The sequence below is a fragment of the Pseudophryne corroboree genome, chromosome 5 (assembly GCF_028390025.1).
Source record: "Pseudophryne corroboree isolate aPseCor3 chromosome 5, aPseCor3.hap2, whole genome shotgun sequence".
NCBI lineage: Eukaryota > Metazoa > Chordata > Amphibia > Anura > Myobatrachidae > Pseudophryne > Pseudophryne corroboree.
The window spans coordinates 610,685,572-610,711,509 of record NC_086448.1 but is presented as its reverse complement, the minus strand read 5'-3'; the positions used below and the strand labels follow the sequence as shown (position 1 = coordinate 610,711,509).

The 25,938-nt window shown below is 47.0% G+C and overlaps 1 protein-coding gene across 4 annotated transcripts in view; it reads left to right on the top strand.

Moving 5' to 3' along the window:
- Positions 1-4,000: 4,000 nt before the first annotated feature.
- The window catches only part of MTCL1 (microtubule crosslinking factor 1), a 350,167-nt gene continuing 328,229 nt past the window's right edge, over positions 4,001-25,938 (top strand). For all 4 annotated transcript variants that reach the window (XM_063923490.1, XM_063923487.1, XM_063923486.1 and 1 more), the window contains exon 1: positions 4,001-5,214. In XM_063923490.1, the coding sequence (XP_063779560.1) occupies positions 4,450-5,214 (765 nt within the window). In that variant the 5' untranslated portion in view covers positions 4,001-4,449. The remainder of the gene's footprint in view (positions 5,215-25,938) is intronic.

The window sequence follows — 25,938 nt, the reverse complement described above, 5'->3', positions numbered from 1 at the left end:
AAATATTATTGACCCAGATCAGTATTATTTTGGTGCATGCACTGTTGGGGAGTAAAGCTGGGTATACACTGGGCAATATATTGGTTGTTCAATCAAATGCGCACAGGTCTGCAGGTGTGTACACCCAATATGTTCTGTATGTGAATGATGTAATTCACAGACATATCGTGTCGGCCATGCGCACATCTGATGCCCAATATTTCTGCAGATATATTGGCACATCTGGCTGTGTGTATATTTGGGGGGCGACATTTTTAGCGGCCGATGGTAAGTGTATATGATTACCTGAATTGGCCTCTCTCTCAGCGCGACGTTAAGTCGCTTCAGTTTGTGCACAGCTTAAGGAAAGGAAAATGTACGTGGAGCAAGAGACGCTGAGCACCAGGTAGAACATCACTGCTGTGGCATCATGATTTTTGGATCAATTCTGTTAATACATAATGGACCTGATTCTGAGTCATATGTAGCCGCACATATATATGCATGCACCAAATAAAGAAATCAGTGACTGCACATGTGCAGTATCAGCCATGCACTTACTGATGGAGAACGCTACTGAGAACGGACAACACTTTACAAAACATGGGTGTTTCTGGCCAGTCAGTGGGCGACGATCTTGTAAACACACGGATCTGTGCTGTCTCATGACAATATTATGGGCCTGTAGGCCAGCATTACTTGATTGTAGTGTGAGGGCGGAGATGGGATGCCTGTTTCAGATGGATCTTTTGTACACAGTATTGAGTGGATGTAAATCCAGACACTAAAGTGTTAATAACGGTGACTGGATAGGCTTCTATATACCGTTGCACGGCTTTTCAGTATATTTGCTTGGATTGTGGCATTAACATAACAAAGTGGGATGCAGAATAGAACAGAAGCCACAGATGTGTACCACTCAGACCCATGCCACCAGAATGTGTTAAAAAATAGTGATGAATCAGGAGTGACAATGTATCATGCCCATCCCTACTGCCTTCACTGTTTTAGCCTAACCCTGCTGGTATTATAGGGGCCCATTTATCATTCTATATTTGCAACTTAATACCCCAAAATGGCTGTTAACCACAAATATTAAGTATCCCCTGAATGTATGTAGGAGCAACTGCAGCAGATATCTCCAATACTTGATGCAATGCCTCCAATCCCGCTGGCAGCTGCATTCCCTATAGGTTTCTATCAGGGATGCAATGCTGCCAGATTTACTACAGTAATATCCTGATTGCAAAGCATTCTGGAGATATGTCCCCGACGCCCGCTGTAGCCTATAGGCTACACACCGCAAATGTAGTTTGGGAGGGTTCCCCTGGAACCCTCCATGGAAATGGCTGCTGTGAATGTGCGGTAAGCTGGACCATGCATGCGCAGGAACACCAGCAGCTCATTGAGCATGTAGTAGGGACAGTTTCCTTACAGAGCCTCTGTCCCTGCGGGTGACCTATGATACATTGTTATAATCAGTACTAATATTGCATCCAGATTGCATTGAATATGCAATTAATGATAAATGGGCCTCCATAGTCTGATTAGTTTTTATAAATGCCGAATGGATCATGCAGACAAACTCTCTACCAGCGCCATTTCATACTGAGGGGTAAATGTATGAATCAGTGATATACGAGTGGAGAAGTGAACCAGCTGCTTTGTATAATTTTATAGTATGCAAATTATACATGTTACTTCAATGCTGATTGGTTGCCATGGGCAACTTCTCCACTGGCTCACTTGTCCTCTCTTATCACTGCTTCATACATTTACTGCTGACTCACTGGCAGTTGGTGTGAGTCCCCTATTTGAATTTTGAACTGAGCTGCAGCCCCACCTCTGGAGCCACCCCTGCCCGTAACACTCCCATAACTTTCCCATAAGATAGATATTTGTGCGTGCCCTTCAGGCCACCTCCCAAACACCGCCCATCGCTTTGCCTTGCTCGTCCACATACCAGATCTGCCATAAGCAGTAGTGCATTTGTGCGTACACAGAGCAACGCATGCCCCGCAGTGGTTTCCAGGATATGCATGCACAGTAGTAGTAATCACTGAACTGCACAAACATCACCACTGCGCGTGGTCTATGGTCACCTCTGAATAACACCCATCATAGTCATTTGCACACTTGGAGCCCCATTTATCAATGAAGACTAACAGCATATTTAGCTTAACATCACTGTGACACAATCGAATATGCAGCTGGTATTCAGCAAGACTTATCTCTCCGCTGAGGTCCAGCGCTGTCTCCCCCCTCAGCTGTGTCCTCCGTTCTGCTGCTGGTAGCCTAACACTGCGGAGACTTGGCAATGCCCGGAAGGCTTCACTAAAGCCAGAAAGGCAGCGCTGGGTCCCCGTTGCTAGCAATGGTGACAGTATCGCTCTCCCCAGCTATAGATGGTGAGAGCAGTACAGGGGCAAACAGCTTTAATCTTAGTTTACGCCTGTTGATGAATGCTGAAAGTAGGACATAACCCCTTTAGTGAGTGCTATGTCATACCTACCAACTTTCTTCTTCATAGAAGTGGGACACGTGCGCGGCTTCGCTGCGCGCTCCCGAAAAAAGGGCGTGACCTAAAAAAAGGGCATGTCTTTGTGGTGCTGCCGCGATTGTAAGCCACGCATCCTTTGTCCGTCACTGAAGGGGGCACGCCCAGAGCAGTGAGTGACAGGAGCATCCCAACTGCCCCCCCCCCCCTCCACCGCGGGACACTGCGGCCAACAGGTGGGACAGTCCCCAAAAAACGGGACTGTCCTGCGAAAACCTGGACAGTTGGGAGGTATCCTATGTACTGTTGATAAATGGGACCCTTGGCTCTTTATTTCTAATTGAATGTAAAGTAATATCTTCAGTAATTGTATAAGATTTACAGGCATATTTATTAATCAATATTTGGGGGATATCTCCAAGAAACAGTTATTTTGTGTGTGTGTGTGGGGGGAGGGGGGAGTGTGTGTGTGTGTGTGTGTGTGTGTGTGTGTGGGGGGGGGGGGGGGGTACCTACAAACATTAAAGATCACCAGGATGTATACTGGAGAGACCGCAGCACATAACCCCGATATCTGGCACAGTTCCATCCATGACGCTATCTGCAGATTGGTGTTAGCCTATAAAAGCCTATATTATTAACAGTTTCTTATATAGCGCAGCATATTCCGTTGCGGTTTACAATTAGAACAACAGTAACAGAACAAAACTGAGGCTATTTATATTTCAAATTTACCAGAGCGGGATAATCCAGATCTCTGTCGGCCCCTGATGACACATGCTACGGCCAATAGCCATGCCTTACCCGCTTGTGATCCACAGCAGGAAGTAGATGCTATCATTCTGCCCTCAACTCTTTAACGTGACGGGATATAATTGGAGCCCATCTCACAGCAAGAGAAACTTGCTAAATTCTCCAGAAAATATTCATTTTCAAAAATGGGATGCGGTCAAGATCTCGGCGGTCGGAATCCCGGCGGTCGAAATACCGACGCCGGAATCCCGACCGGCACAATCCCGACATATTCTCCCTCCGTGGGTGTCCACGACACCCATAGAGGGAGAATAAATTAGTGTGCCGAGCGTGGCGAGCCACCGTGGCCGCAGCGTGGAGAGCGCAGCGAGCCCACAAGGGGCTGCGTTCCGCTCGCCACCCCTGTTGGGATTGTGTGGTCGGGATTCCGGCGTCGGGATTTCGACCAGCGGGATTTAGTACTGATCCCTCAAAAATGTTTTAATCACATCCACATTAAAAATACAGATTGCGATAAATAGAGCCAAGATGCACAATACATTCAATTTCCTTGTTTAAAAATAACAAAACAAACAAAAAACAAAACAAAGCAAATAAGCTCACATTTGTAAGTCTGGGGCTTGGTTTTTTTTGGAGGATTGCAATAACTGTATGACTGTATTACTCCCCATTACATACCAGGTAAATAAATGGTGACAATGTATGCAGCTGACACGCACAGCGGTGCACTGACAGCCACACAGGGGCGCATGTGCGGCAGCTGGCAGACGTAACGCCAGGCACAGGCAGCAGCGTTTGCAGATTGCAGGAGGGCGAGGAGGAGAGAAGCCGGTGCGGCGCCGGGGCTGCTGGATGGGAAGTGACATTAGATGGATACGGAGTATGTTGTGTGTGATGGACATAGGTACGTGAGTGAGATGTGCTGAGGAGCGCACACTGCAAGAGATCTATATGCACATAGAGGAGGAAAATAAGCGATAAGGAGAACACAGAGATCTGGTGGCGGAATAAGCAGCAGACCGGGGAGGACCAGCAGCCCTGAGGCACGGCGGTGCATGCCCTATAATGAGTGTGAGTGGCGGCTGTGAGCTGCAGGCGGAGAAGTGATGAGAAGCTGCGCTGGGACTCTGGCCGGATGCTGTAGCGTCGCTGTTGCGGCACAGCCTGGGTAGCCTGTGGGCTGGAGGGGGCTCCTGTCCCCGCTGCTGCTGCCGCATCCCATGGAGACTGTAAGTGCTGAGCCCAGGCTGCAGAGCCATCCTCATGCTGAAAAGAAGCGGCTGCACCGGGCACCTTCCCCTGCCAGACCCTTCATGAAGGACTCCCACCCCAGGGCACCCCCTGCTAAGCCCTCGGTGTTGCCACCCAAGTCCCCCAGCAGCAGGGTCAGGCACCAGTCCACCGGGCTCCTGGTCGCCCAGAGCCGCTTATCACGGCGCAACATCCCCGCCAAAGACAAACCAAACCCAGCAAAACCTCCCAGTGCTAAGGCTTCGCTGTCCAACAAGAGGGCGTCCTGCAGGCCGGCGCAGGAGCCCGGGGAGCCGAGCTGCAGAGCGGGCACCAGGAGGGAGCCGCTGCTCGCCCCCTCCTCTCCGCTGGTTGCAGGGGTTGCCGGCCGCAGGAGGGGGCAGAGACTGGAGAGCCCGGCGCACGGGGGGTGCAGCACCCTGCTCCGGGTCAGCCACACAGACAGCAGCTCCGACCTGTCCGACTGCCCGTCTGAGCCCCTGTCCGATGACCACCGTCCCCTGGCCGCGCACAGCAGTGACAACGAGTCCGGCTCCAGCGAGCAGGTGGCGGCATCAGTGCCAGGGATAGTGCTGGGAGCGGGGCCGGAGAAGCAGCACGCTACACCCAGGAAAGGTGATCCACGGGAGGCAGGTGGGATCCCAAACTGCAGCCATGCAGCACCAAGCCGGGGACAGGAGGAGGACCTGCTCAGGGAGGTGGACGAGCTGCGCTCAGAGAACGATTATCTCAAGGTAACCAGGCGCGGAGCAGGTGCTGGGATAATCTGAATGCACATATACAGTACCGCTGGTATTCAGGGGGTCTGAGTGCCTGTGGGGGAGATTTATCAAAGCTTGGATAGAAATAAAGGCCCCCGTTTATCAAGCAGCACTTTATGAAGTGGTAAATACCGTTTTCACTCGCTGTGCTATGGTGGCATTGCGCTCTTCTATTTAAGAAGAGCCTATGCCAAGGCGAGTGAATGCGGTATTTGCCGCGTCAGCGCTGATGTTTACCTTATATCAGTGCTGACGAACGAACTGTGGGGCAGATGTATTAACCTGGAGAAGGCATAAGGAAGTGATAAACCAGTGATATGTGCAAGGTGATAAAGGCACCAGCCAATCAGATCCTAACTGTTAATTTACATATTGGAGCTGATTGGCTGGTGCGTGTATCACCTTGCACATATCACTGGTTTATCACTTCCTTATGCCTTCTCCAGGTTAATACATCTGCCCCCATGTCCCCGGACTGGCATCCTACCGCGCATGCACCGGTTTATGCTAATTCCCGGCACATGCGCGGTAGTGATTTCCGGATGCAGCGGCCATTTTGTTTATCCTGACTCTATAGCAACCCGTCAGGCGTGATGCATGCCGGGATTGCTATGGGAGGGGGGAGCCGGAGCGCAGGACGGACACCACTGCAGCGGTGTCCATAACATCTGCCCGGAGCAGACAAAACCATTTTAGGTAAGCGAGCGCTATTTCAGAAATAGCGCTCGTTCTTAAATAGACTTTAGTGTGCAGCAGTATAGGGAAAATGAAAGGCTATTAGCCTTGTTAAATAGCAATTGGTCCCATTTACTACCTAAAATGAATTTCCAGCAAGGAAACTCGTTGATAAATGGGGGCCAAAGTACCAACCAATCAACTTCTAACTGCCATATTACAGCTGTTTAAAAAATGACGGCAGCTGATTGGTTGGTACTTCGGGGTCTATTCATGAAAAAAATGAGAACTGAATTGCTACTTACACTAGCTGTAGTGGTATATTTACCCTAATGATAGAGGAATGATTACACTCCTGCAGCCTAACCTTACCCCGCAGTCTAACTCCAACCCTGTACTAGGGTGCCTAAACCTAACCCCCCTATCCTGCAGGCTAACCCTAACCCTCCTCCCGCAGCCTAAACCTAGCTGCCCGACTTACGTCTCCAGCAGCCGGCAGAAGATCGGTCAGGATTTTGGCGGTCGGGATCCTGGCGCCGGTAATGTGTACCTACTTTGTTGGGATGCCGGCGTTGGCTTTCTGAGTGTCGGAGATAGGGCATTACATTTAGACTGACGGGATTCCGACCGCCGGATCCCAGGAGTACACTAGCTATACACGTATGCGCAGGGCTAGATTGGGATGGAAAACCAGCCTGGTAAATTTATGGAAGCAGCCCTAATGGGGGTGTGGTCTGATGAGGGGGTGAGTTATGTTGAATGGAGCCGGTATCCCTCCTCATAGGGCTTGATTCTATGCAAGTGCGGCCTTCCTTGCATCTTTTGCTGTAGTTGTGTCTGAGACCAGGGGTGGATTGGGAATTAAAAGTGGGCCTATAAAATTTTGTAGAAATGGCCTAACATGAGCAGCACGAGCGGTATAACATACCGTGTAGCTATGGCAGCATCACTGGATGGCAGAGTTGCTCTACTGCAAAGATGGAATAACAGAATGAATAGGGACAATGCAGTGTACTAAGTGACGTGGTCTGCATGTCATGTGGGTGTGGGGGGGGCACATGACAACACACAAAACAGGCCACGCAGACATGTCAGCCTACCAGGAATCTTCCTCGTGAGCCCTATGGCCAGTCCGCCCCTGGGTATGAGTACACTAGCTATTTGGGTATGAGTACACTAGCTATAGGGGTCAGGAACGTGCGGTGAGGAGGCTCAGGAGGCACTGGCTAGTACCAGAGCCAGATTTTCACACACAATGGCCCCCATTTATCAAGCCTCTAAAAGTGTAGTGATAAATACCGGTTTCCCCCGCCATGGTATAGTGGCATCGCGCTCTTCTATTTAAGAAGAGCCTATGCCACGGCGAGCGAATGCGGTATTTGCCGTGTCAGCGCTGATGTTTACCTTACATCAGCGCTGACGAGTGATGTGTGTAGGGAGTCTGCGCATGTGCCGGAATATAGTAATTTCTGGCACATACCCAGTATTAATTTACGGACGTGGCGTGATGCATGCCGGGATTGCTGCGGGAGGGGGAGCCGGAGTGCAGGACGGACAACGCTGTAGCAGAGTTCTGTCTCTATAGCACCCCGGCAGCTCTGATGCATGCCGGGATTGCTGCGGGAGGGGGGAGCCGGAGCGCTGGACGGACTCCGCTGCAGCGGTGTCCTAAAGTCTGCCCGGAGCAGGCGAGGCGAGTATAGGTAAGCGAGCGCTATTTCAGAAATAGCGCTCATTCTTAAATACACTTTAGCGTGCTGCAGTATAGGGAATATGAAAGGCTAATAGCGCTGCTAGTTAGCAGCGCTATTAGCCTTGTTAAATAGCAATTGGTCCCATTTACCACCAAAAACGAGTTTCCAGCAAGGAAACGCGTTGATAAATGGGGGCCAATATATGAGCCCATGGATTCAACCTGCAGCAGTATATAAAAAGCTGCAGCAGTATATACTTGTTTTACTTTTTCACACAGTGGAGTCTATTTATCGTAGAAACTATGGGCTTGATTCTGATTTGTACGGTAGTGCACAGCCGCAGGGAAGCAGTTGTGCAATCCCGTACAACTGAAATGCAAATGCAGCAGGAAGTGTCTGTAGGAAAAAGACTTCTGCCTGCATCTGCGATTCCAGTGCTGCATCGAAAATGTAGTATTGGATCACCATCGCGACCATCGGGATGTAGTTATGTGACTGGCGGTTGTGAGACCGTGGGTCACTATATTGACGCCGGAATCCCGAGCGCTGGACAGACCGACAGTCGGCATGCGGACTAACAAGGAAAATTCCTACTCGTGGGTGTCCACGACACCCAGAGAGTGGGAATAGAACCTGTGGCTAGCGCAGTGAGCCTGTAACGGGCTTCGATGCGTTCGCCCCAGCTGGCATTCTGGAGACCGGGATCCCGGGGTTGGTATGGTGACCTCCGGGAACCCAAACGCCGGTTTCCCAATACCAATCCGCGACCATCTGCTTGGTTCAGGAAGACTAGGACACAAGTATCACTCAAGTGAGAGTGATACTTGGCTAGCGAGTTTGAGCAGTGATGTGTGACTTCTATTAACTCGCTGTCGCAAACCACCCTTATATAATGAGGGGCTGGGGTCTCACTAGGCAGACAAACACATGTATAGGTAGGACAGTTAGTATCAGATGTTATTTAGGGGCATATTTATTCATTACCAGGTTCTAGGCATCTTCATGGCAATATAAAATGATAGAACACAGGAATGTATTATTGATTATTGAGGACTTATGTGTTTATAACCCAGGAGTCCTGTTGCATATGCGCAACCCGCGGGAGAGATGGGTATGGCTGCAGGAGAGATAGCATTTCCTATTAGGCCCAGGCTTTGTGCTTTCATGAGTTTGATATATCTGGGGATTGCAACAAATGTTTTTGGAGGTTTGACCACATTTTAGTGCTTAGTATATCACGCCCCCCAGGGGGTTATTCAGGTTAGCAACTGGACAAAACCATGGTGGGGCAGATGTGACATGTGCAGAGAGAGTTACATTTGGGTGGGTTATATTAATTCTCTGTACGGTAAATACTGGCTGCTTAATTTCTACACTGCAGCTTACCTTTTAGTTTGGACACACCCCATCCAAATCTAAATATCAGGATCCCGGCCTCGTTATGGTAGCGCCAGTCACGCATACCCACCCCATCTAATCAGTCCTGGATAAAATTTTGGCCGCGACCCCCCCCCCCCCCCCCCTCCTTTTTTTTTTTACCGCGATTAATAGGATACAGCCCAAAGATGTAAAAGCAAATTACTGGACAAAATATTGAGGTTCACCTAACTAGCCAATTATATCCCCTTTTATTAGTAATTTATATTATTTTTCTTGTTTAAGTTTGTTTTGCTGTTAACGTGAGGTGCCGTTTTCTGTCACACCTCTACATTAATATATATGTGATATTTGTGAAGTCATATTTATATGCTGTGGCTGACCTGATTTTTATTTCAAGCCCATATAAAGCATGGCAGTGCCTTTATAAACATCTTTAGTAAGCAAATGTTGACAGTGATTAAAGATAGCATTGACTTCAGCAATGAAGACAAACTACATTGTTCATATTTGTTTTCTTTCAAAGTTTTAGACACTCTTAGTGGCTTATGCTGAACTGGACCCTAATGCTGTACATTCACTCCTATGCTAACTGAGATGCATTTTGCACCTAGGACCTCTTGTCCTAAGGTGATTTGGGTCAGGGATCTAATGGAGCCTATAAGTGCTGCAAGTAACAGTAAAGGAGTGTTCATGTAAAATGTGCCCCATGCTGACCCCAAAAATGACTTGTCGGTGCTTGACTCTGGAGCAGTTTACATTGTGATGATGATAATCACCACTTTATGGTTGGCTGAATACGTCGCAGTCCCTCACACCTATTCTAATACTTTATTAATGTTGCTGTAAATCAATTATATCTTTTAACTACTTGCCTGACATGGTCACATCATTTGCGGCCACACCAGGCAGTGTGGTATTTGATCTGTTCGCAAACGATGCAACCAGTCAGATACACAGCGGGAGCGGCTGCAGGAAGAGAATCTTGCCGCAGCTGCTGCTCTGCTTCCCTGCACCCTCCCCCAGTGACTGCTGTGCTGCCGATCGCTGTTGATCAGTCAGCACAGCAGGACCCCCCATCCCGCGGCTGCAGACATTAGCAGCTGCTGGGGAAATGTCATAGTGTACCTGGTGTCTGCTCAGATGAGCAGCCGCTAGGAAAATCAAAGTCGTGATGATCACAATGTTACAGATGTTCCAATGGTGATGATCTGAAGCTTAGAAAAATAAAATATATTTTTTAGAAATATTTGAAAGAAAAACCTTTGTGTTTTTATGAAAACATCAAGGTTAAATACCTTCACCTAATGAACTCATAAAAAAATAGTTTTTGAGTGGTTTGTGTGATGATTTAAACTGTATGAATACTATCATTTGTCTTAGTGTCTTGTACATGGTAAATGTGACTTTATTACCAATGTCCAGATATGTATTATATAATGTGTATGAAATGTGTACTGTATTTTAGCATTTTCTCCTATCACTGTGAGGCCACACCTCCTGGTGTAAACTAGGTGCATATACTACTGTTCATTCCAATAGTAAAGTAAGTGTGTATGCTACCTGGTCTGAGCTTTATGTATCTTACATAGGGGGTCATTCCGACCCATTCGCACGCAGTGGTTTGTCGCTGCGGTGCAAACGGGCCCGGAATGCGCATGCGGGTTACGTCCAGGACAACGAAGAAAGCGGTCGCAGAGCCGACCGCAAGAAGATTGACAGAAAGAAGGCGTACCTGGGCGTCACCGGACCGTTGCCAGCCGTTTTTCGGGGAGTGGAGAAGAAAACGCAGGCGTGTCCAGGAGAACGGAGGGCGGATGTCTGACGTCAAAGCCGGCCCCAGCCTCGCTGAGATCGTCGCACAGGGTAAGTATGTCCGGGGCTAGTCTTGTTTTACTTGAATTTTTTTTAGCTTAGCAGGGCAGCACAGTCGATCGCAGCCCTGCTAAGCTAAAATACACTCCTCCATAGGCGTGGACTAGTTGATCGCAGCAGCAGCAAAAAGTTGCTGGCTGCGATCAACTCGGAATGACCACCATAGGACAGCACTGTGAGATAAGCAACATTTTTCGCTTTAGACCACATGCGTGACTATGGGGATTCCCGGGTGTCATCCTCGGATGGGGTGACACCAAGATGCTAGCTCCTCCGCGTTGCCAGGGTGCCAGGTGCTACACTGTGACAGCATCTGCAGTGCCTGTCTTCTGTCACTGAGAACGAGCCGACAGTGCAGCCAAAGTCTCTGAGGGCAGCCCAGCATCTCTGGGAATGCTGGGCACACTCTTGGAGTGATGAAAACAGGGGCATGTCCTGAGGCCTTCCCATGAGGTTGTGCCCCTTTTAGGTTGCGCGCGCAAGAAACTTCACTCCCCCCGTCACCTCCTCCCTGCCGGGTCGCCCGTCTGCTGTATCGGCGGTCGGGCAGCTCGGCAGCGGGTCGCCCAGTCTGTAGGGCCCTTTAGTATAGAAATCTCACATTATAGCAAATAAGAGTGCAGGCTGTCTTTTTATTTATACTGTGCACTTTCTTTACTGGTGAGGGAACTCATAGATCTTGCCCTGAATATCCATGTGACACCTATACAGTATGTGTACTGGTAGTAAAATGTTGAAAAGTATTCTCGGAGAACATTTTAAGGGAGATGTATCAAAACTTTGGGGTAAATTTACTAAGATGGGAGTTCTATTTAAGATGGGATGTTGCCCATAGCAACCAATCATATTCTACTTCTCATTTATCTAGCACCTTCTAGAAGATAATACCTGGAATCTGATTGGTTGCTATGGGCAACATCCCATCCCATCTTAGTAAATTTACCCCTTTGAGTGAGATAAAGTGGAGAAGTTGCCTACATCGACCAATCAGCTCCTAACTGTGTCTATAGGCTGTCCAAGACAAATGATAGCCATTAGCTGATTGGTTGCTATGGCCACCTATCCATTTTATTGCAATTGAAGATTTGTTACATTTCCCCTGGAAGAGAATGTTCACTATAATACAAGCTAAAGAGTAAATTCAATTCCCAGTTAAAAGCTCTGAACACATCCAGAATACAGACCTGTCATCTGACCCTTTTCAATGTTTGATCCTGAACCTAGCACTGACTGAATTATCCTGGACGCTATAGATTAGTGTAAAGGTTGGTTTTATACCCATTCAATAATTGAGCTCAGGGTAATTCAGTCATAAAAATCATTGCCTACAGGTCAGAAGCTGGCAAATATCTCTTGGATGAAATGGACAGGTGGGCGTCTATGTACCACAATGTAACATCTTAATATTTACAATCCATAGATAAGATTTGTCCCAATTTTTCCATTATTGACCAGCGATATGAGGCATTTTGCATAGAACTAAATGGCATTTACAACACAAGCAGAAAAACAGAAATTAGATGGAGGGTGTAACTGTGTCCACTGATGGACATCTGGAGGTTGTGATGAACCAAGGCTGTGCATAGTATACCCTTGTGCACCTGACCTGCAAGACGTCTCCCTAGAAATGCAGTGGTGATATAGTAGTGTTATTTTGCAATCATAGCAGCTTGGAAAATATTATTAAATATTCCAGCCGTCTGCAAGCAACAGTGACTGCCCTAGATTTACATATGAGGATGAACGGTTAACCTGAGGCAGCGTTGTCATGTTTTGTAGTCTGCTGCTTTGTACCACGTAGCATTGAAAGTGTTAATTTTAATTATAATGTTTCCATATTCTTTTTTAGTTCCCTAGATGGTGAAACTATTCCACTTGAAAGCATCTTTTCTTTCCTGTTGTGCATGCTTTTGCGGTTACTCCATTGCAGGGGGCTGCGCTGAATTCCCCATTAGCTGGAGTATACTTGGAGTATAATGGGCAGAGTGTCAGAGATAAATTGACTAATGATAGAATACATTCCCCCAGTGTAGGCTCCTGCATTGAGCATATCCATTTCTCATCAGGCACGCTGTAGGAACTCTGGGAATATAGGGGGAGGGTTAGCCTTGGTTACTAGGTCACCTACTTCATGTTATTTTATTTTTTTTTGGCATTTTTTATAAAGAAAAGTGAATCACTTATGGAGAACACTTAATTTGCAACACTAGTAGAGCACTGACAGGAAAGCGGTAAGTCAGCCTCCGCACACAGTCGTACAATGCAACTTACGGTTAAAGTAGATTCAGAGGCAGCGGAGAACAAATGAATGATTACAGTATGACAGAGTTCCTCCTGCTTTTATGGTGTAGCTATGCATATCAGTGTGGTCTGCATTGTAACAGAAAACTAAAACTGGGTCACCTATTAAATCTCTGGTATACTAACATGCCAGCCATAGAAGTACACTGGGCGGGATGTACTAATGTACATCGCCGCCCATCGCCGCCCTGCGCCACGATGCTGATCGCATATGTACTAACATATGCGATCAGCATTGCGGAGGACAGCTCTTCCGATAAGAGCTGTCCTCCGCGATGCGCAGCGGCAGCCTGACTTCCGGGATTCGGCCCCAGAAGTCAGTCTGCGCATGCGCGGGGTGACGGTGGCGGCCGCAGGGCATGCTGGGAGGGATCCGATCGGATCCCTCACACAGCGCCGCGGAGAGAAGCCCCATAGGCTTCTATGGATGTACGCCAGCTAAAGCTGGCGTACCCCGCCGCGGCGCTGACCTGGCGGCCGGGGCTTAGTACATCAGGAAATGCGGTAAACAGGGAGTTTACCGCATTTTCTGTTTAGTACATCCCGCCCACTGTATGTTAAGATCTATGAGATAGCTGTGTTTTCATTTAAAAATTAAAATATGCAGAGAAATATCAATAAAGCTGGATAAATATCCAAACAATTAATGCTGTGGCGATGTCTGTATGTAGTCAGCAGTCGTGGTTTTACCTCACTGTGTTTCTCACAAGGGTAATTTTATGCTAATGGCTGTACGCTACTGCCTTCCTGTAGACTATTATCTTGTTACATATCCATTATCTTATGCAGTAGTGAGAGTCATCTTGCTGGTACTACAGACCTATTTCAGGTTTAAAAACAAAAGACAGAAGTATTAACTTGGCTCTGCAAAGTCTTTGTTGCTTAGTTGATAGCGCTTCACCTTTCGCCCAATTTCTCCTGTACACAGACCTCTGACAACTGTCACACTTGTTTTACCATTGCAGTCACCTGCATTATTTATAATGTGTCAAAAATTCTCATGTATTAATTCAGCACAAGTATCTGCAATAGGCAGATAAGGAGCTGTTAAAAAGGCTGTTACAAAGAAAACACAAACAGCTCCCAGTGCCTGTCTTCCTGTGATCCGTACAGTACATACAGTACATACCAGAATATTACCAAATAATCACTTCACATTCTTCTTGGTTTTGTCTTGTGCGTTTAGTCAATAAAACAATTGTAGAGTGTGTGCAGTGTCGGACTGGGGCATGTAGGGCATACTTGCCTACTCTCCTGGAATGGCCGGGAGGCTCCCGAAAATCGGGTGACCCTCCCGGCCCCACGGAAGAGCAGACAAGTCTCTCCTGGAGAGAGCTGCCAGAAAGTAGGTAAGTATGATGTAGGGCCCACCGGGGGAATGCAGTGGTAGGGGCCCATGTTTAGGGGTGTGACCAGTCTCTAGAGGGGGTGTGCCCGGCCACCATATTGGTTTGCCTAACCATTTTGCAAGTGTTGGTCCCCTAGATAAATATATACAGTAAATACTGTAGTGCATGCAAGATAATGTACTAGATTAGTAACAGCACAGTCTGGAACCTGATCCCTAGAGGAGGGGGTGGGCGATGGTTTACCCTGTACCTCTGTGGGCCAGTCCAACCCTGAGTGTGTGGCCCACATTACTACAAAACCTTACATTAAGGTAACACAAGTAGTTTTCAGTGGGAACTGTGCTGCCTGAATCTCCATATGTATTGCCACATATCTTACAGGAGAGGGCACATGTATCCTATATAGAGTATATATGGGTAGTGGGGTAAAATAACCATTGGTTCCTCAGTATACCAATTACATAGGACGGTCAGAGTAATTTAAGAGAGGGAACAGAACTTTGGGGCAGTTGTATTAAGCTTGGAGAAGTGATAAAGCAGGGATAAAGTGGTGTTAAGTGATAATACACCAGCCAATCAGCTCCTGTCATTTTTCAAACCCGTAATGATTGGCTGGTGCATTATCACCTTGCGCTTATCACTGGTTTATCAGTCCTCCTGGCTTAATACATCTGCCCTATTGTTTCAAGGAGCTGTAACAATACAAACAAATCTGCTTGAAGGTGGTATGGAATAACATAAAAGTTTGATTATTCATGTCAGTCTAATTTACCTGTATCATTTTTATATTTGTCACTGTATACTTTTGATCAGAAAAAGAGCAGCTGTCTGTTCTAAAAACTAGACACCAAAGTTGTACAGGTGTCTTTTCTTATTAGAGACTTCTTAGGGACATTCTTGGTGACTGGCCAGTATGTACAGCACTGACAGCAATGCTGGCGCAACAGAATAGTGATACTGTCATTTCAGTACGTTTGTTTACATAGTTATAAAATCCTAGGGCCACAAAATGTAAAAATAACCAAACAAGAAAGAATGAGATTATGCAGACAAAAAAAAAAGAATAGTCATATTTTATCCTTGCCAGTGCAAATCTGTATTTATCAAGCACATTACAAATAATAGGCATTCATTCTTACATTATAATATTTAAATTTACAACCCAACATCAAAGGTCGTTATTTTTTGCAAGGCCCTACACATTTCTATACTATGGTTATCACTGAAATGCAGTTAAATGTATATTCACCTTCCTATCGAGATGGCTAAAATGTGGCAATTAATGATAATTAAAGAGGGTTTTGCTGTGGATTACAAAATCACTTGGATTACAAGTGAAGAACATTTCCTATGAATGCCATAAATAATTTTCTGGATTACAAATTGCCACACTAACTAAATTAGTAGTGTTAAAGAAACTAATTGCGACAGGTCAGCTGGATGCATATGAATGATATACAGATGGAGCCCTCCTCATCTATCCCTTTAATAGGATTAATACCCCTTTCACACTGCCAATGCCGGATCCCACCCGGGAATTGGAAACAGGTCCTTCCCGGGTGGGATCCGGCATTGGATGCTGCTGCTGGCTTCCCCGAACTGGCAATATGCTGGGCGAGTTGCCATAGCAGCGGGGGTTGGAGCCGGAGGCGGTGCTGGGAGATGAAATCATCTCCGCGCCACCTCTACCTGTTGTAGTGAACGGGTCCCGGGAGCCCGTTTGCGCTGCCATTGACTCGGTATTCAGCCCGGTAATAACACTGCTTTATTCCCATGGCACTTTCACACCGCACACTGACCCGTGTCGACTGGGCAATATGCAGAGTCGATACCGGGTTATTTGTGCGGTGTGAAAGGGGTATAACTGAGCCAGGGCAGTCTGACTTAATCCCAGTGTTCGCAAAAACGCGCTATAGCGCGTTTTTTACCCGGTATTGATGTTCAGGGACTCACATTTCCAACATGCGTGAGTCCTCTGGGACGCGCTCCGCTGCAGCCAATCCCTAGCCTGGCAGATTGATTGGCGCGGCGGCCCGGCGCCAGGCTTTAAAAAGAGGAGGTGGAGCCTTGCCAGTCAGGACATGACAGCGCAGCTCCGTGGCAGCGATCTTCTGTGACAGTGGGTAACCTGCGGCTGGGGAGGGGGTTTGGCTTCTGAGTGCTGCCAGTGGTCCGTGGCCGGGGAGAAGGGAGTCGGGTGCTCCGCGATCTCACGGTAGATATTTGCTTTAAGCTGTTTAAGTGGCGTGTGGAGAGGGGGGCTGTCTGTTCCCGCGGTGGGGGCTGGTTCAGGGACGGCACTACTACAACGAGTCTCTTTGACTCATTAAATGCCGCGAACAGCGCTGCGCCTGTTCGCCCGCCCACCACCAGTGCCCCAGAGCCCGTGTGTTAAGACCAGCACTGCACAGCCAGTCACTCGTGTCCTGTCTCCCGACCAGTAAAAGGTCCGCTCTCCTTCTCCTCCGTACCTATTTTACTAATCTAAACTCCACTCTATTGCTGCTGACACAGACACCGGGCTGGAAGGGGAGGACAGGGGCCGCTCTCTCAGCCCTTGCCTACTTCTATTACAGCCCTGCATACCTCCCAACTTTCAAAATTGTCAAAAGGGACTTCCGCGCCGAAAAGGGGCGTGTCTACATAAAATGGGCGTGGCTTTGCATAAAGGGGCGTGGCCTCACGGCAATTCCGCGATCGCGAGCCACGGCCCCATTCTTGTTACTAGGGGGGCATGGCCAGCGCTCAGTGAGCTGCTGGCATGCCCCCAGTACCTCCATGAATAGACGCTGTGTGCGCATGCGCACAGCGTCTATTCACTCGGCTCTGCTGTGAGTGCAAAAGCCTCCCAAATGTCCCCCCCACCACCGCGGGACACTGCTGGCCACGGGTGGGACAGCAGTACTGTCCCGCAAAAATTGGGACAGTTGTGAGGTATGCCCCTGTCCTGACCGTCCCCGGCTCCAAAAGTCAGTCGGAGGAATGTGCAGAGGCACTGGCAGTCGTGTCCATACACCACTGACTTCAAGCAATGTGACAGTAGTACAAGCCCCTCTCTCAAACACTCCCTTTCCTCTGCCTCCATCTATCCCCTCTCTCGATCTCCACCCTTTCTCTCTCGCTCTGTCCGTCTCGTTCCCTCTATCTCTCCATCAAGTTCTCTCTCTCTCTCATTCTCTCTCTCTCTCATTCTCTCTCTCTCTCTCTCCGTCTCGTTCTCTCTCCGTCTCGTTCTCTCTCTCTCTCTCGGTCTGTCTCGTTCCCTCTCCCTCCCACTCTCTCTCTCGTTCCCTCTCTCTCTCTGTCCGTCTCGTTCCCTCTCCCTCCCGCTCTCTCTCTCTGTCCGTCTCGTTCCCTCTCCCTCCCGCTCTCTCTCTCGTTCCCTCTCTCTCTGGCCGTCTCGTTCCCCCTCTCTCTCTCTCATTCCCTCTCTCTGTCAGTCTCATTCCCTCCCTCTCTCTCTCTCTCTGTCCGTCTCCTCGTTCCCTCTCTCTCTGTCCGTCTCCTCGTTCCCTCTCTCTCTGTCCGTCTCCTCGTTCCCTCTCTCTCTGTCCGTCTCCTCGCTCTCTCTCTCTCTCTGTCCGTCTCCTCGTTCCCTCTCTCTCTGTCCGTCTCCTCGTTCCCTCTCTCTCTCTGTCCGTCTCCTCGCTCTCTCTCTCTCTCTGTCCGTCTCCTCGCTCTCTCTCTCTGTCCGTCTCCTCGCTCTCTCTCTCTCTCTCTGTCCGTCTCTTCGCTCTCTCTCTGTCCGTCTCCTCGTTCCCTCTCTCTCTCTGTCCGTCTCCTCGTTCCCTCTCTCTCTCTGTCCGTCTCCTCGTTCCCTCTCTCTCTCTGTCCGTCTCCTCGTTCCCTCTCTCTCTCTGTCCGTCGTCTCCTCGTTCCCTCTCTCTCTCTGTCCGTCGTCTCCTCGTTCCCTCTCTCTCTCTGTCCGTCGTCTCCTCGTTCCCTCTCTCTCTCTGTCCGTCTCCTCCTCGTTCCCTCTCTCTCTCTCTGTCCGTCCGTCTCCTCGTTCCCTCTCTCTCTCTCTCTGTCCGTCTCCTCGTTCCCCCTCTCTCTCTGTCCGTCTCCTCGTTCCCTCTCTCTCTCTGTCCGTCTCCTCGTTCCCCCTCTCTCTCTGTCCGTCTCCTCGTTCCCTCTCTCTCTCTGTCCGTCTCCTCGTTCCCTCTCTCTCTCTGTCCGTCTCCTCGTTCCCTCTCTCTCTCTGTCCGTCTCCTCGTTCCCTCTCTCTCTCTGTCCGTCTCCTCGTTCCCTCTCTCTCTCTCTGTCCGTCTCCTCGTTCCCTCTCTCTCTCTCTGTCCGTCTCCTCGTTCCCTCTCTCTCTCTCTGTCCGTCTCCTCGTTCCCCCTCTCTCTCTGTCCGTCTCCTCGTTCCCCCTCTCTCTCTGTCCGTCTCCTCGTTCCCCCTCTCTCTCTGTCCGTCTCCTCGTTCCCCCTCTCTCTCTGTCCGTCTCCTCGTTCCCCCTCTCTCTCTGTCCGTCTCCTCGTTCCCCCTCTCTCTCTGTCCGTCTCCTCGTTCCCCCTCTCTCTCTGTCCGTCTCCTCGTTCCCCCTCTCTCTCTGTCCGTCTCCTCGTTCCCCCTCTCTCTCTGTCCGTCTCCTCGTTCCCTCCCTCTCTCTCTGTCCGTCTCCTCGTTCCCTCTCTGTCTCCCCACCTCTCTCTCTCTGTCCGTCCCGCCCCCTCTCTGTCCGTCTCTCTTCTTCTCTGTCTCCCCCCTCAGTCAGTTTCTCTATTCCCCCTACAGCCCCCCTCTCTCTTCCCCCTACACCCACCTCACTCTCTTCCCACTATAGTCACTGATTGCAAAATATGCGCTATATCGCGTTTTACGCACTACAAGCAGAGAGGTCTCTGAGTGACCAGTGTGTCTCTGCTAATAATACTGTTTCAGTGCCTCTCTTGCCATCAAATCACCACTGGTAGCTTCTCCCCATTCAATCGCGCTGCCCGCAGCTTCTCCCCGTTTAAAATGTATAACGTGATCTGCCTGGCTCAGTGGTTGTATAGGTGGTTCTACCTGGTGCAATGTATATAACGTACTCTGACTGGCGCAATGTATATAACGTGCTCTGCCTGGCACAATGTATATAACGTGCTCTGCCTGGCGCAATGTATATAACGTGCTCTGTCTGTCGCAAAGTGTATAACGTGCTCTGTCTGGCGCAATGTATATAATGTACTCTGGCGCAATGTATATAACGTGCTCTGCCAGGCGCAATGTGTATAACGTGCTCTGCCAGGCGCAATGTGTATAGCTGGTTATACCTGGCGCAAAGTGTATAGCGTGCTCTGCCTGGCGCAAAGTGTATAACGTGCTCTGCCTGGCACAATGTGTATAGGTGGTTCTGCTTGGTGCAATGTCTATAATGTGCTCTACCTGGTGCAATGCGTATAATATGCTCTGCCTGGCGCAGTGTGTATAGGAGGTTCTACCTGGTGCAATGTGTATAAGCGGCACTACTGTGTGGTGTAATGTGAATTGCCACTATTATGTGGCCAAGCCCCTTCCCCACAAAGCCAGACGCCTAAGTTTTTGTTTTGTTGTTGTGTTTTTATATTTGAATAATTAATAAGAACCTTCATTCCGATGGGACCCACAAAAGGACAGTTAGGACCCCAATTTTTAAAAGTGAGGGGTCCCTGGGACCCACTTTTTTTTCGTCTCAGCGCAATCACTGAATCCCCTGCTGTAATGACTTAATCCCCTGCTGTATTGTTCTCTCTGTATTGTATTGCAGCTGAGAACAATAGATGAAAGGCTTATGCTAATAAACCTTGGTGCACCTAGGCGCAGTAGAGAAGCCTAGATGAGCGAGGCTTCATCTGTAAGTGATACTGACAATGCAAATGAATAAGGCTTGAGCCACAAAAGGGAATTTCAGGCAAACTGAAATAGTGGGGCAGATGTATTAAGACTAGAGAAGTGATAAAGGAGTGATAAAGCAGTGATAAGTGGAAGGTGATAACGCACCAGCCAGCCAGCTCCTAACTGCCATTTTTCAAATCTTTAATGTTTGTCTGGTGCGTTATCACCTTCCACTTATCACTGCTTTAACTGCTTTATCCCTTCTCCAGGCTTATTACATCTGCCCCACTGTATGTTGCATGGATACTGGTTGAAGTTCCAGCTAGTAGTCGGCAACAGATCGGTACACAGTGAAATGGTAAAGTAACTAATACATTCTAAAGGAAAATACATCCAGCTTGCATCTATATGAGCTTATTACATCTACAATGATAGATACTATTCCGGCTGTACTTGAAATTTGGAATCAATATTTACAGCAGCCTGAATAAGGAAATATATTAGAAATACAATGAAAAATATGCAATTGATTTTTTCTTAAGATGATCACATTGTTAAAGTACACTCTTACACGACTGGGAATTTATTTTGCTTGAACAAGATAACTAAAATGTTATCCTGGAAGACTGATAGATTCTGTGGTTGGAGAGTTGGGGAATAAATTCATGCTCCATTGAAATCCTGTGCAATTACCATTTGTTCCAAGGAAATGTAATAGCTTTTTTGTGTATGTAGGTGCTTACTCATGTATATAGAAAGGTCCAGTTTGACATGTATATAGAAAGGTCCAGTTACCCCCTTTCCACCTACTGAGCAAGGGTCGCAGCCAGGAGCCTGACACGGGTGCTACCCGACTGCGGCCCGTGCTCAGCCCCCTTTCCCACTGCGCTCACTAACCCGGCATATTTCCGGGTTGGTGACGCTGCTAGTGACGCGGCAGGGACGGCGCCGGGAGATCACATGATCTCCCAGCGCCGCCCTTCCATACAGTGTGAACGGGAGTGCTTCCGTTTACACTACACAGCTTATTGGGTTGAACACGCGTTCAACCCGGCAAGCTACCCGGGTAGGATTCCCGGATCACTTGATCCGGGAATTTGCAGGGGGGGGGGGGGGGCGTTTCCACTAGTATAAAACACGGGTAAATGCGCGCCCCCGCGCATTTACCCGTGTTTTTATAGCTAGTGGAAAAGGGTATTCCGTCATAACCTCTGCAGCTGTGCAGCTGCTCGCATTACCCAGTATTATGGTAGGGAAACCTTACATATCTTTGTTTGCACTTCTATGGGACACTGGCTAAAATCAGAGGTTTTCCTAACCTATTACCATGTTGTTTGACATTGTACAAGGTTCCAGTATTGTATTCTTTGGGCTAGTATATTGCCAGTTTAATAAAACTATTATGAATGTAATGACATTGGAGTACATTTGCTAAAACTTCTATTAAATGGAATATGGAGGTATTGCTTATAACAACTACTTAGATTCTAGGGGATCGGTATGAAATACCTCCAATCAAAATCCCGACACCAATTGATCGATGGTCAAAATCCCGACAAGGTCAAAATCCCGACATGGACAAAATACCACCATTTAAAATACTGACAAGGTCAAAATACCGACATGTAAAATGCAGAAAGGTCAAAATACCGACATGCGTTTTTTGTTGTTTTTGTGTGTGTATGTCGACATAAGTCAACATTGACACCAATGTCAATGTTGACGCATGGCTCGCTGCGCTCGCCATGCTTCGGGCACGGTGCCTCGCTGCGCTCGGCACACTATTATATTCCCCCTCCAGGTCCACTGGGATGGTAAAGTATGAACAAGTCGGTTTCAATGAAAAAACTCATGAAAAACTCATGTCGGTATTTTGACCTGTCTGCATTTTACATGTCGGGATTTTGACCTTGTCGGGATTTTGACCATCGGTCAATTGGTGTCGGGATTTTGAACGTCGGAATTTTGTTTTTTGTATAATCTGTTTTTATTGAAACGAATACAGACTTATAACAGCTTGTAAACATATATGAATATCAATCAACGGCATAATAAAGTGACAAATTTGAGCATAAACAAATTGGTAGCCGAGTGTTCAATATAGTTAAAGTCTATGTTAACATTTTTGAACTAAGAAACATAATAGAGCATAGGTATAGAACAAGAAAAAGAAAACAACAGAGGAGAGAGGTGACTGAGCCGAGCATGCTGAGAGAAGGAGGGTAGAATATGTGTAATGAATTGATAGATTTAAACATATTGGTCCGGGACCCATGTCAAATAGCGAACAACAGAGTGGCCCCCACCACCCGCTCATTTCGCAGAGGAAATGTAAGTCTTATACGACTCCGAGGTCTTGTATTCTATCCAAGGCAACCACATAGCAATAAATTCAGAGCGTCTGTCTCCAGCGCTCAATAATACAGCTTCCATATTCATGTAATAGTCTAGTCTGGAGAACCAGGTATACCGTGTAGGAGGACTAGCGGACCTCCACAAAGTGGGGATTACTGCCCGTGCGGCATTGCCAAGGTGTTGTAGTAAAGATGACTTGTAAGTGGAGAGTGGGGTAGTGGAGTGGTTTAGTAACCAAAAGGCCGGGTCAGATGGGACAGGAGCATGTAGGATATCACCGGAAATAGAAATTACATCATCCCAGAAACTTTTAATGAGGGGACAGGTCCACCAGATGTGTAACAGAGAGCCTAGGTCCCCGTGGCACCTCCAGCAGGCAGGTGAGATAGATGGGGAAATGACATGTAAGAGGGTAGGGTGCCTGTACCATCTCATCAGGATCTTGTATTGTGTTTCTCTGACCTGTATACATATGGAGCTCTTATGGGCTTTAAGAAAAATAGAGTCCCATTCCCTGTCTGAGAGTGAGATGTTCAGATCTCTCTCCCATTTTTGGGTGAAGAGGGGAGGGGTCGGGGAGTCAGACGTACATAGGAGTCTATACAGGGTGGACACAGTATGTAAGGGATTTATGGGGGCCACACACATTTTTTCAAATGCGGTCAGCTCCCTTGACGCCTGACGGTACATATTATCCGTGTATAGAAAGTGTCGGACCTGCAGGAACTTCCAGAAGTCCGCCTGTGGGATCTCCCACTTCTCTCGTATCTCCGAGAACTGCTTAATCCCAGACGGGTGAACTAGCTGACCCACTCTAAAAAGTCCCTCTAACGCCCAATTTTGATAGTACCCCAGTGAGAGGCCAGGTGGGAAAGTCGGGTTGCTCAAAAAGGAGGTGAGGGGGCCAAAAACAGAGGAGATGTACGATCTTCGTCGTATCCCTTTCCAAAAAGAAAGTGTAGGAGAAACAGTCGGGTGAGGGTGTGGCAGTTTGGGCAAGGTCGGGAGCCAAGGGAAGATTTCCGGGAATAGCTGCAAGCATATGACCATCGGTCAATTGGTGTCGGGATTTTGAACGTCGGAATTTTGATTGGATGTAAACTGACTGCATCCCGATTCTAGCTATCATTTATCTACTATGTGTTACAAAATTGCAGCTACAAGCCATCAGTTTTTGCATCTAGTCTGATTGTGTGCTGGAGGTTTTAGCTGGCACAGATCAATTCAGTTTGAGAGTTAGTTGGGGACCACACAGCCTACTTCGCTGCAACTGAGCTAGAGAACAAGGAAAATTTGTTGTATCTGTTCCAATAATGTTGCAGGTATTGAAAAACCAGTAACGTCTACTACAGTAAGGCTACTAAGTGTAACTCTTTGCCACTACAAGACAAATGAAAAATGAACCGAAAATGTTTACACCTAATTATTATGGGGAATACAGTTATTACAAACATGAGTGGAGATCTCCTTAAAAAAACTGAATACAAAGCCTAGTTCTTAAATATAACAATTTGCTGGAAGATGTTTTAATAGGAGATACATTTGGTGTATCCATGACAACGCCATGAGTAATAGTGGTGTTCTAGCGTAACAGGTTCTTGTTTCATGAATTAGTGGAAGTCTGGAGGTTTTATGTTCCAAGTAGAAAACTATAATTGTGTTTTATGCTTGCAGATAATTCATGATATTCTTGCTGTGGCATGACAGTGAACCTGTGTCTTGTCCTTAATACAATTTACATATGCCGGAATTACAGTGTAGAAGAAAGTTTATCTTGTTATTTTTTTAAGAATACGTTTTCAGTGTTGTAAAAGTTAGATTTTTTTTTTTTGTGATACAGGTTGAGTATCCCTTATCCAAAATGCTTGGGACCAGAAGTATTTTGGATATGGTATTTTTCCGTATTTTGGAATAATTGCATACCATAATGAGATATCATGGTGATGGGGCCCAAGTCTAAGCACAGAATGTATTTATGTTTCATATACACCTTATACATACAGCCTGAAGGTAATTTTAGCCAATATTTTTAATAACTTTGTGCATTAAACAAAGTGTGTGTATATACACAGAATTAATTTATGTTTCATATACACCTTATACACACAGCCTGAAGGTTAGTTAATACAATATTTTTAATAACTTTTAACAAACAAAGTTTGTGTACATTGATCCATCAGAAAACAAAGGTTTCAGTATCTCAGTCTCACTCAAAAAATTACGTATTTCGGAATATTCCATATTTTGGAATATTTGGATATGGGATACTCAACCTGTATTGTTAAAACCTCAAAGTAATAAGTGGAGAGCATGTTTAAATCTAGGTTTATCTATCACTATTTGTTCTTTATTTGGACATTAAAGCACCCAGAATTTCTTTTGACCCTGACACATATTGCTTGAGTAAAAAGTAAGACAGCGTTGTGGTTATGCCACATCCCACAGAGGCATTCTCAGCGCCAGTCTACTACTATCCTCCCTCCCTTTCCCTAAAGTATTGGTGAACCTATGAGTTGGGACATACCTCCCATCTTTCCATAAGCCAGTTGGTGGAACGCTGGGACAGTCCCCTCTATTTGGGATTGTTCTAACAAAATTGACACCCCACCTGTTGGGATGTGCATAGTCTAGGAATCCAGCCCAATTAAAGAGTTTGTTAATAAAACAGAAAAAAAAATGTTTTTTTTCCTACAAGTTGCCAGTGTTTATATCCTTACCCACTAAATGAAAGTTCCCCAACTAAAATCTAACCTTTCTTCCGCCTTTTCTCTATGCTCATCAGGCCACATGTGCATGTGGTTATTACTAGAGAGGGATCTTGTGAGAAAGTTGTGTTGTCATTTAAATGATTGTTTTCTTTTTAGAACATTTAGGTAAACTATTACAGTGTAAAAGTAAAAAAAAATATTCTGAATACATAAACATCATTTTAATCAAAAAAGGCAAACACTATAGTTCAGTTTCTCCTATAATGTATATGTTCAACATTTTTGTTGGCAAGGGAGATGTTGGGGTGGAAGGTTAATTACTCCTTAAAGACATGTTTGGTCAGATGAATATAATTATGTGACTATGATAATGACAAGAGGCTATATATCTTGAAGTGGATAGTTTAGCAAATTCATTATCATCCGTTTATATCTTTTACTATAAACAGGTGTACTAAATTGTAGGCTTGTCTCCTATGCTGGCCACGCTTGGTGGGACTATGATAATGACAAGAGGCTATATATCTTGAAGTGGATAGTTTAGCAAATTCATTATCATCCGTT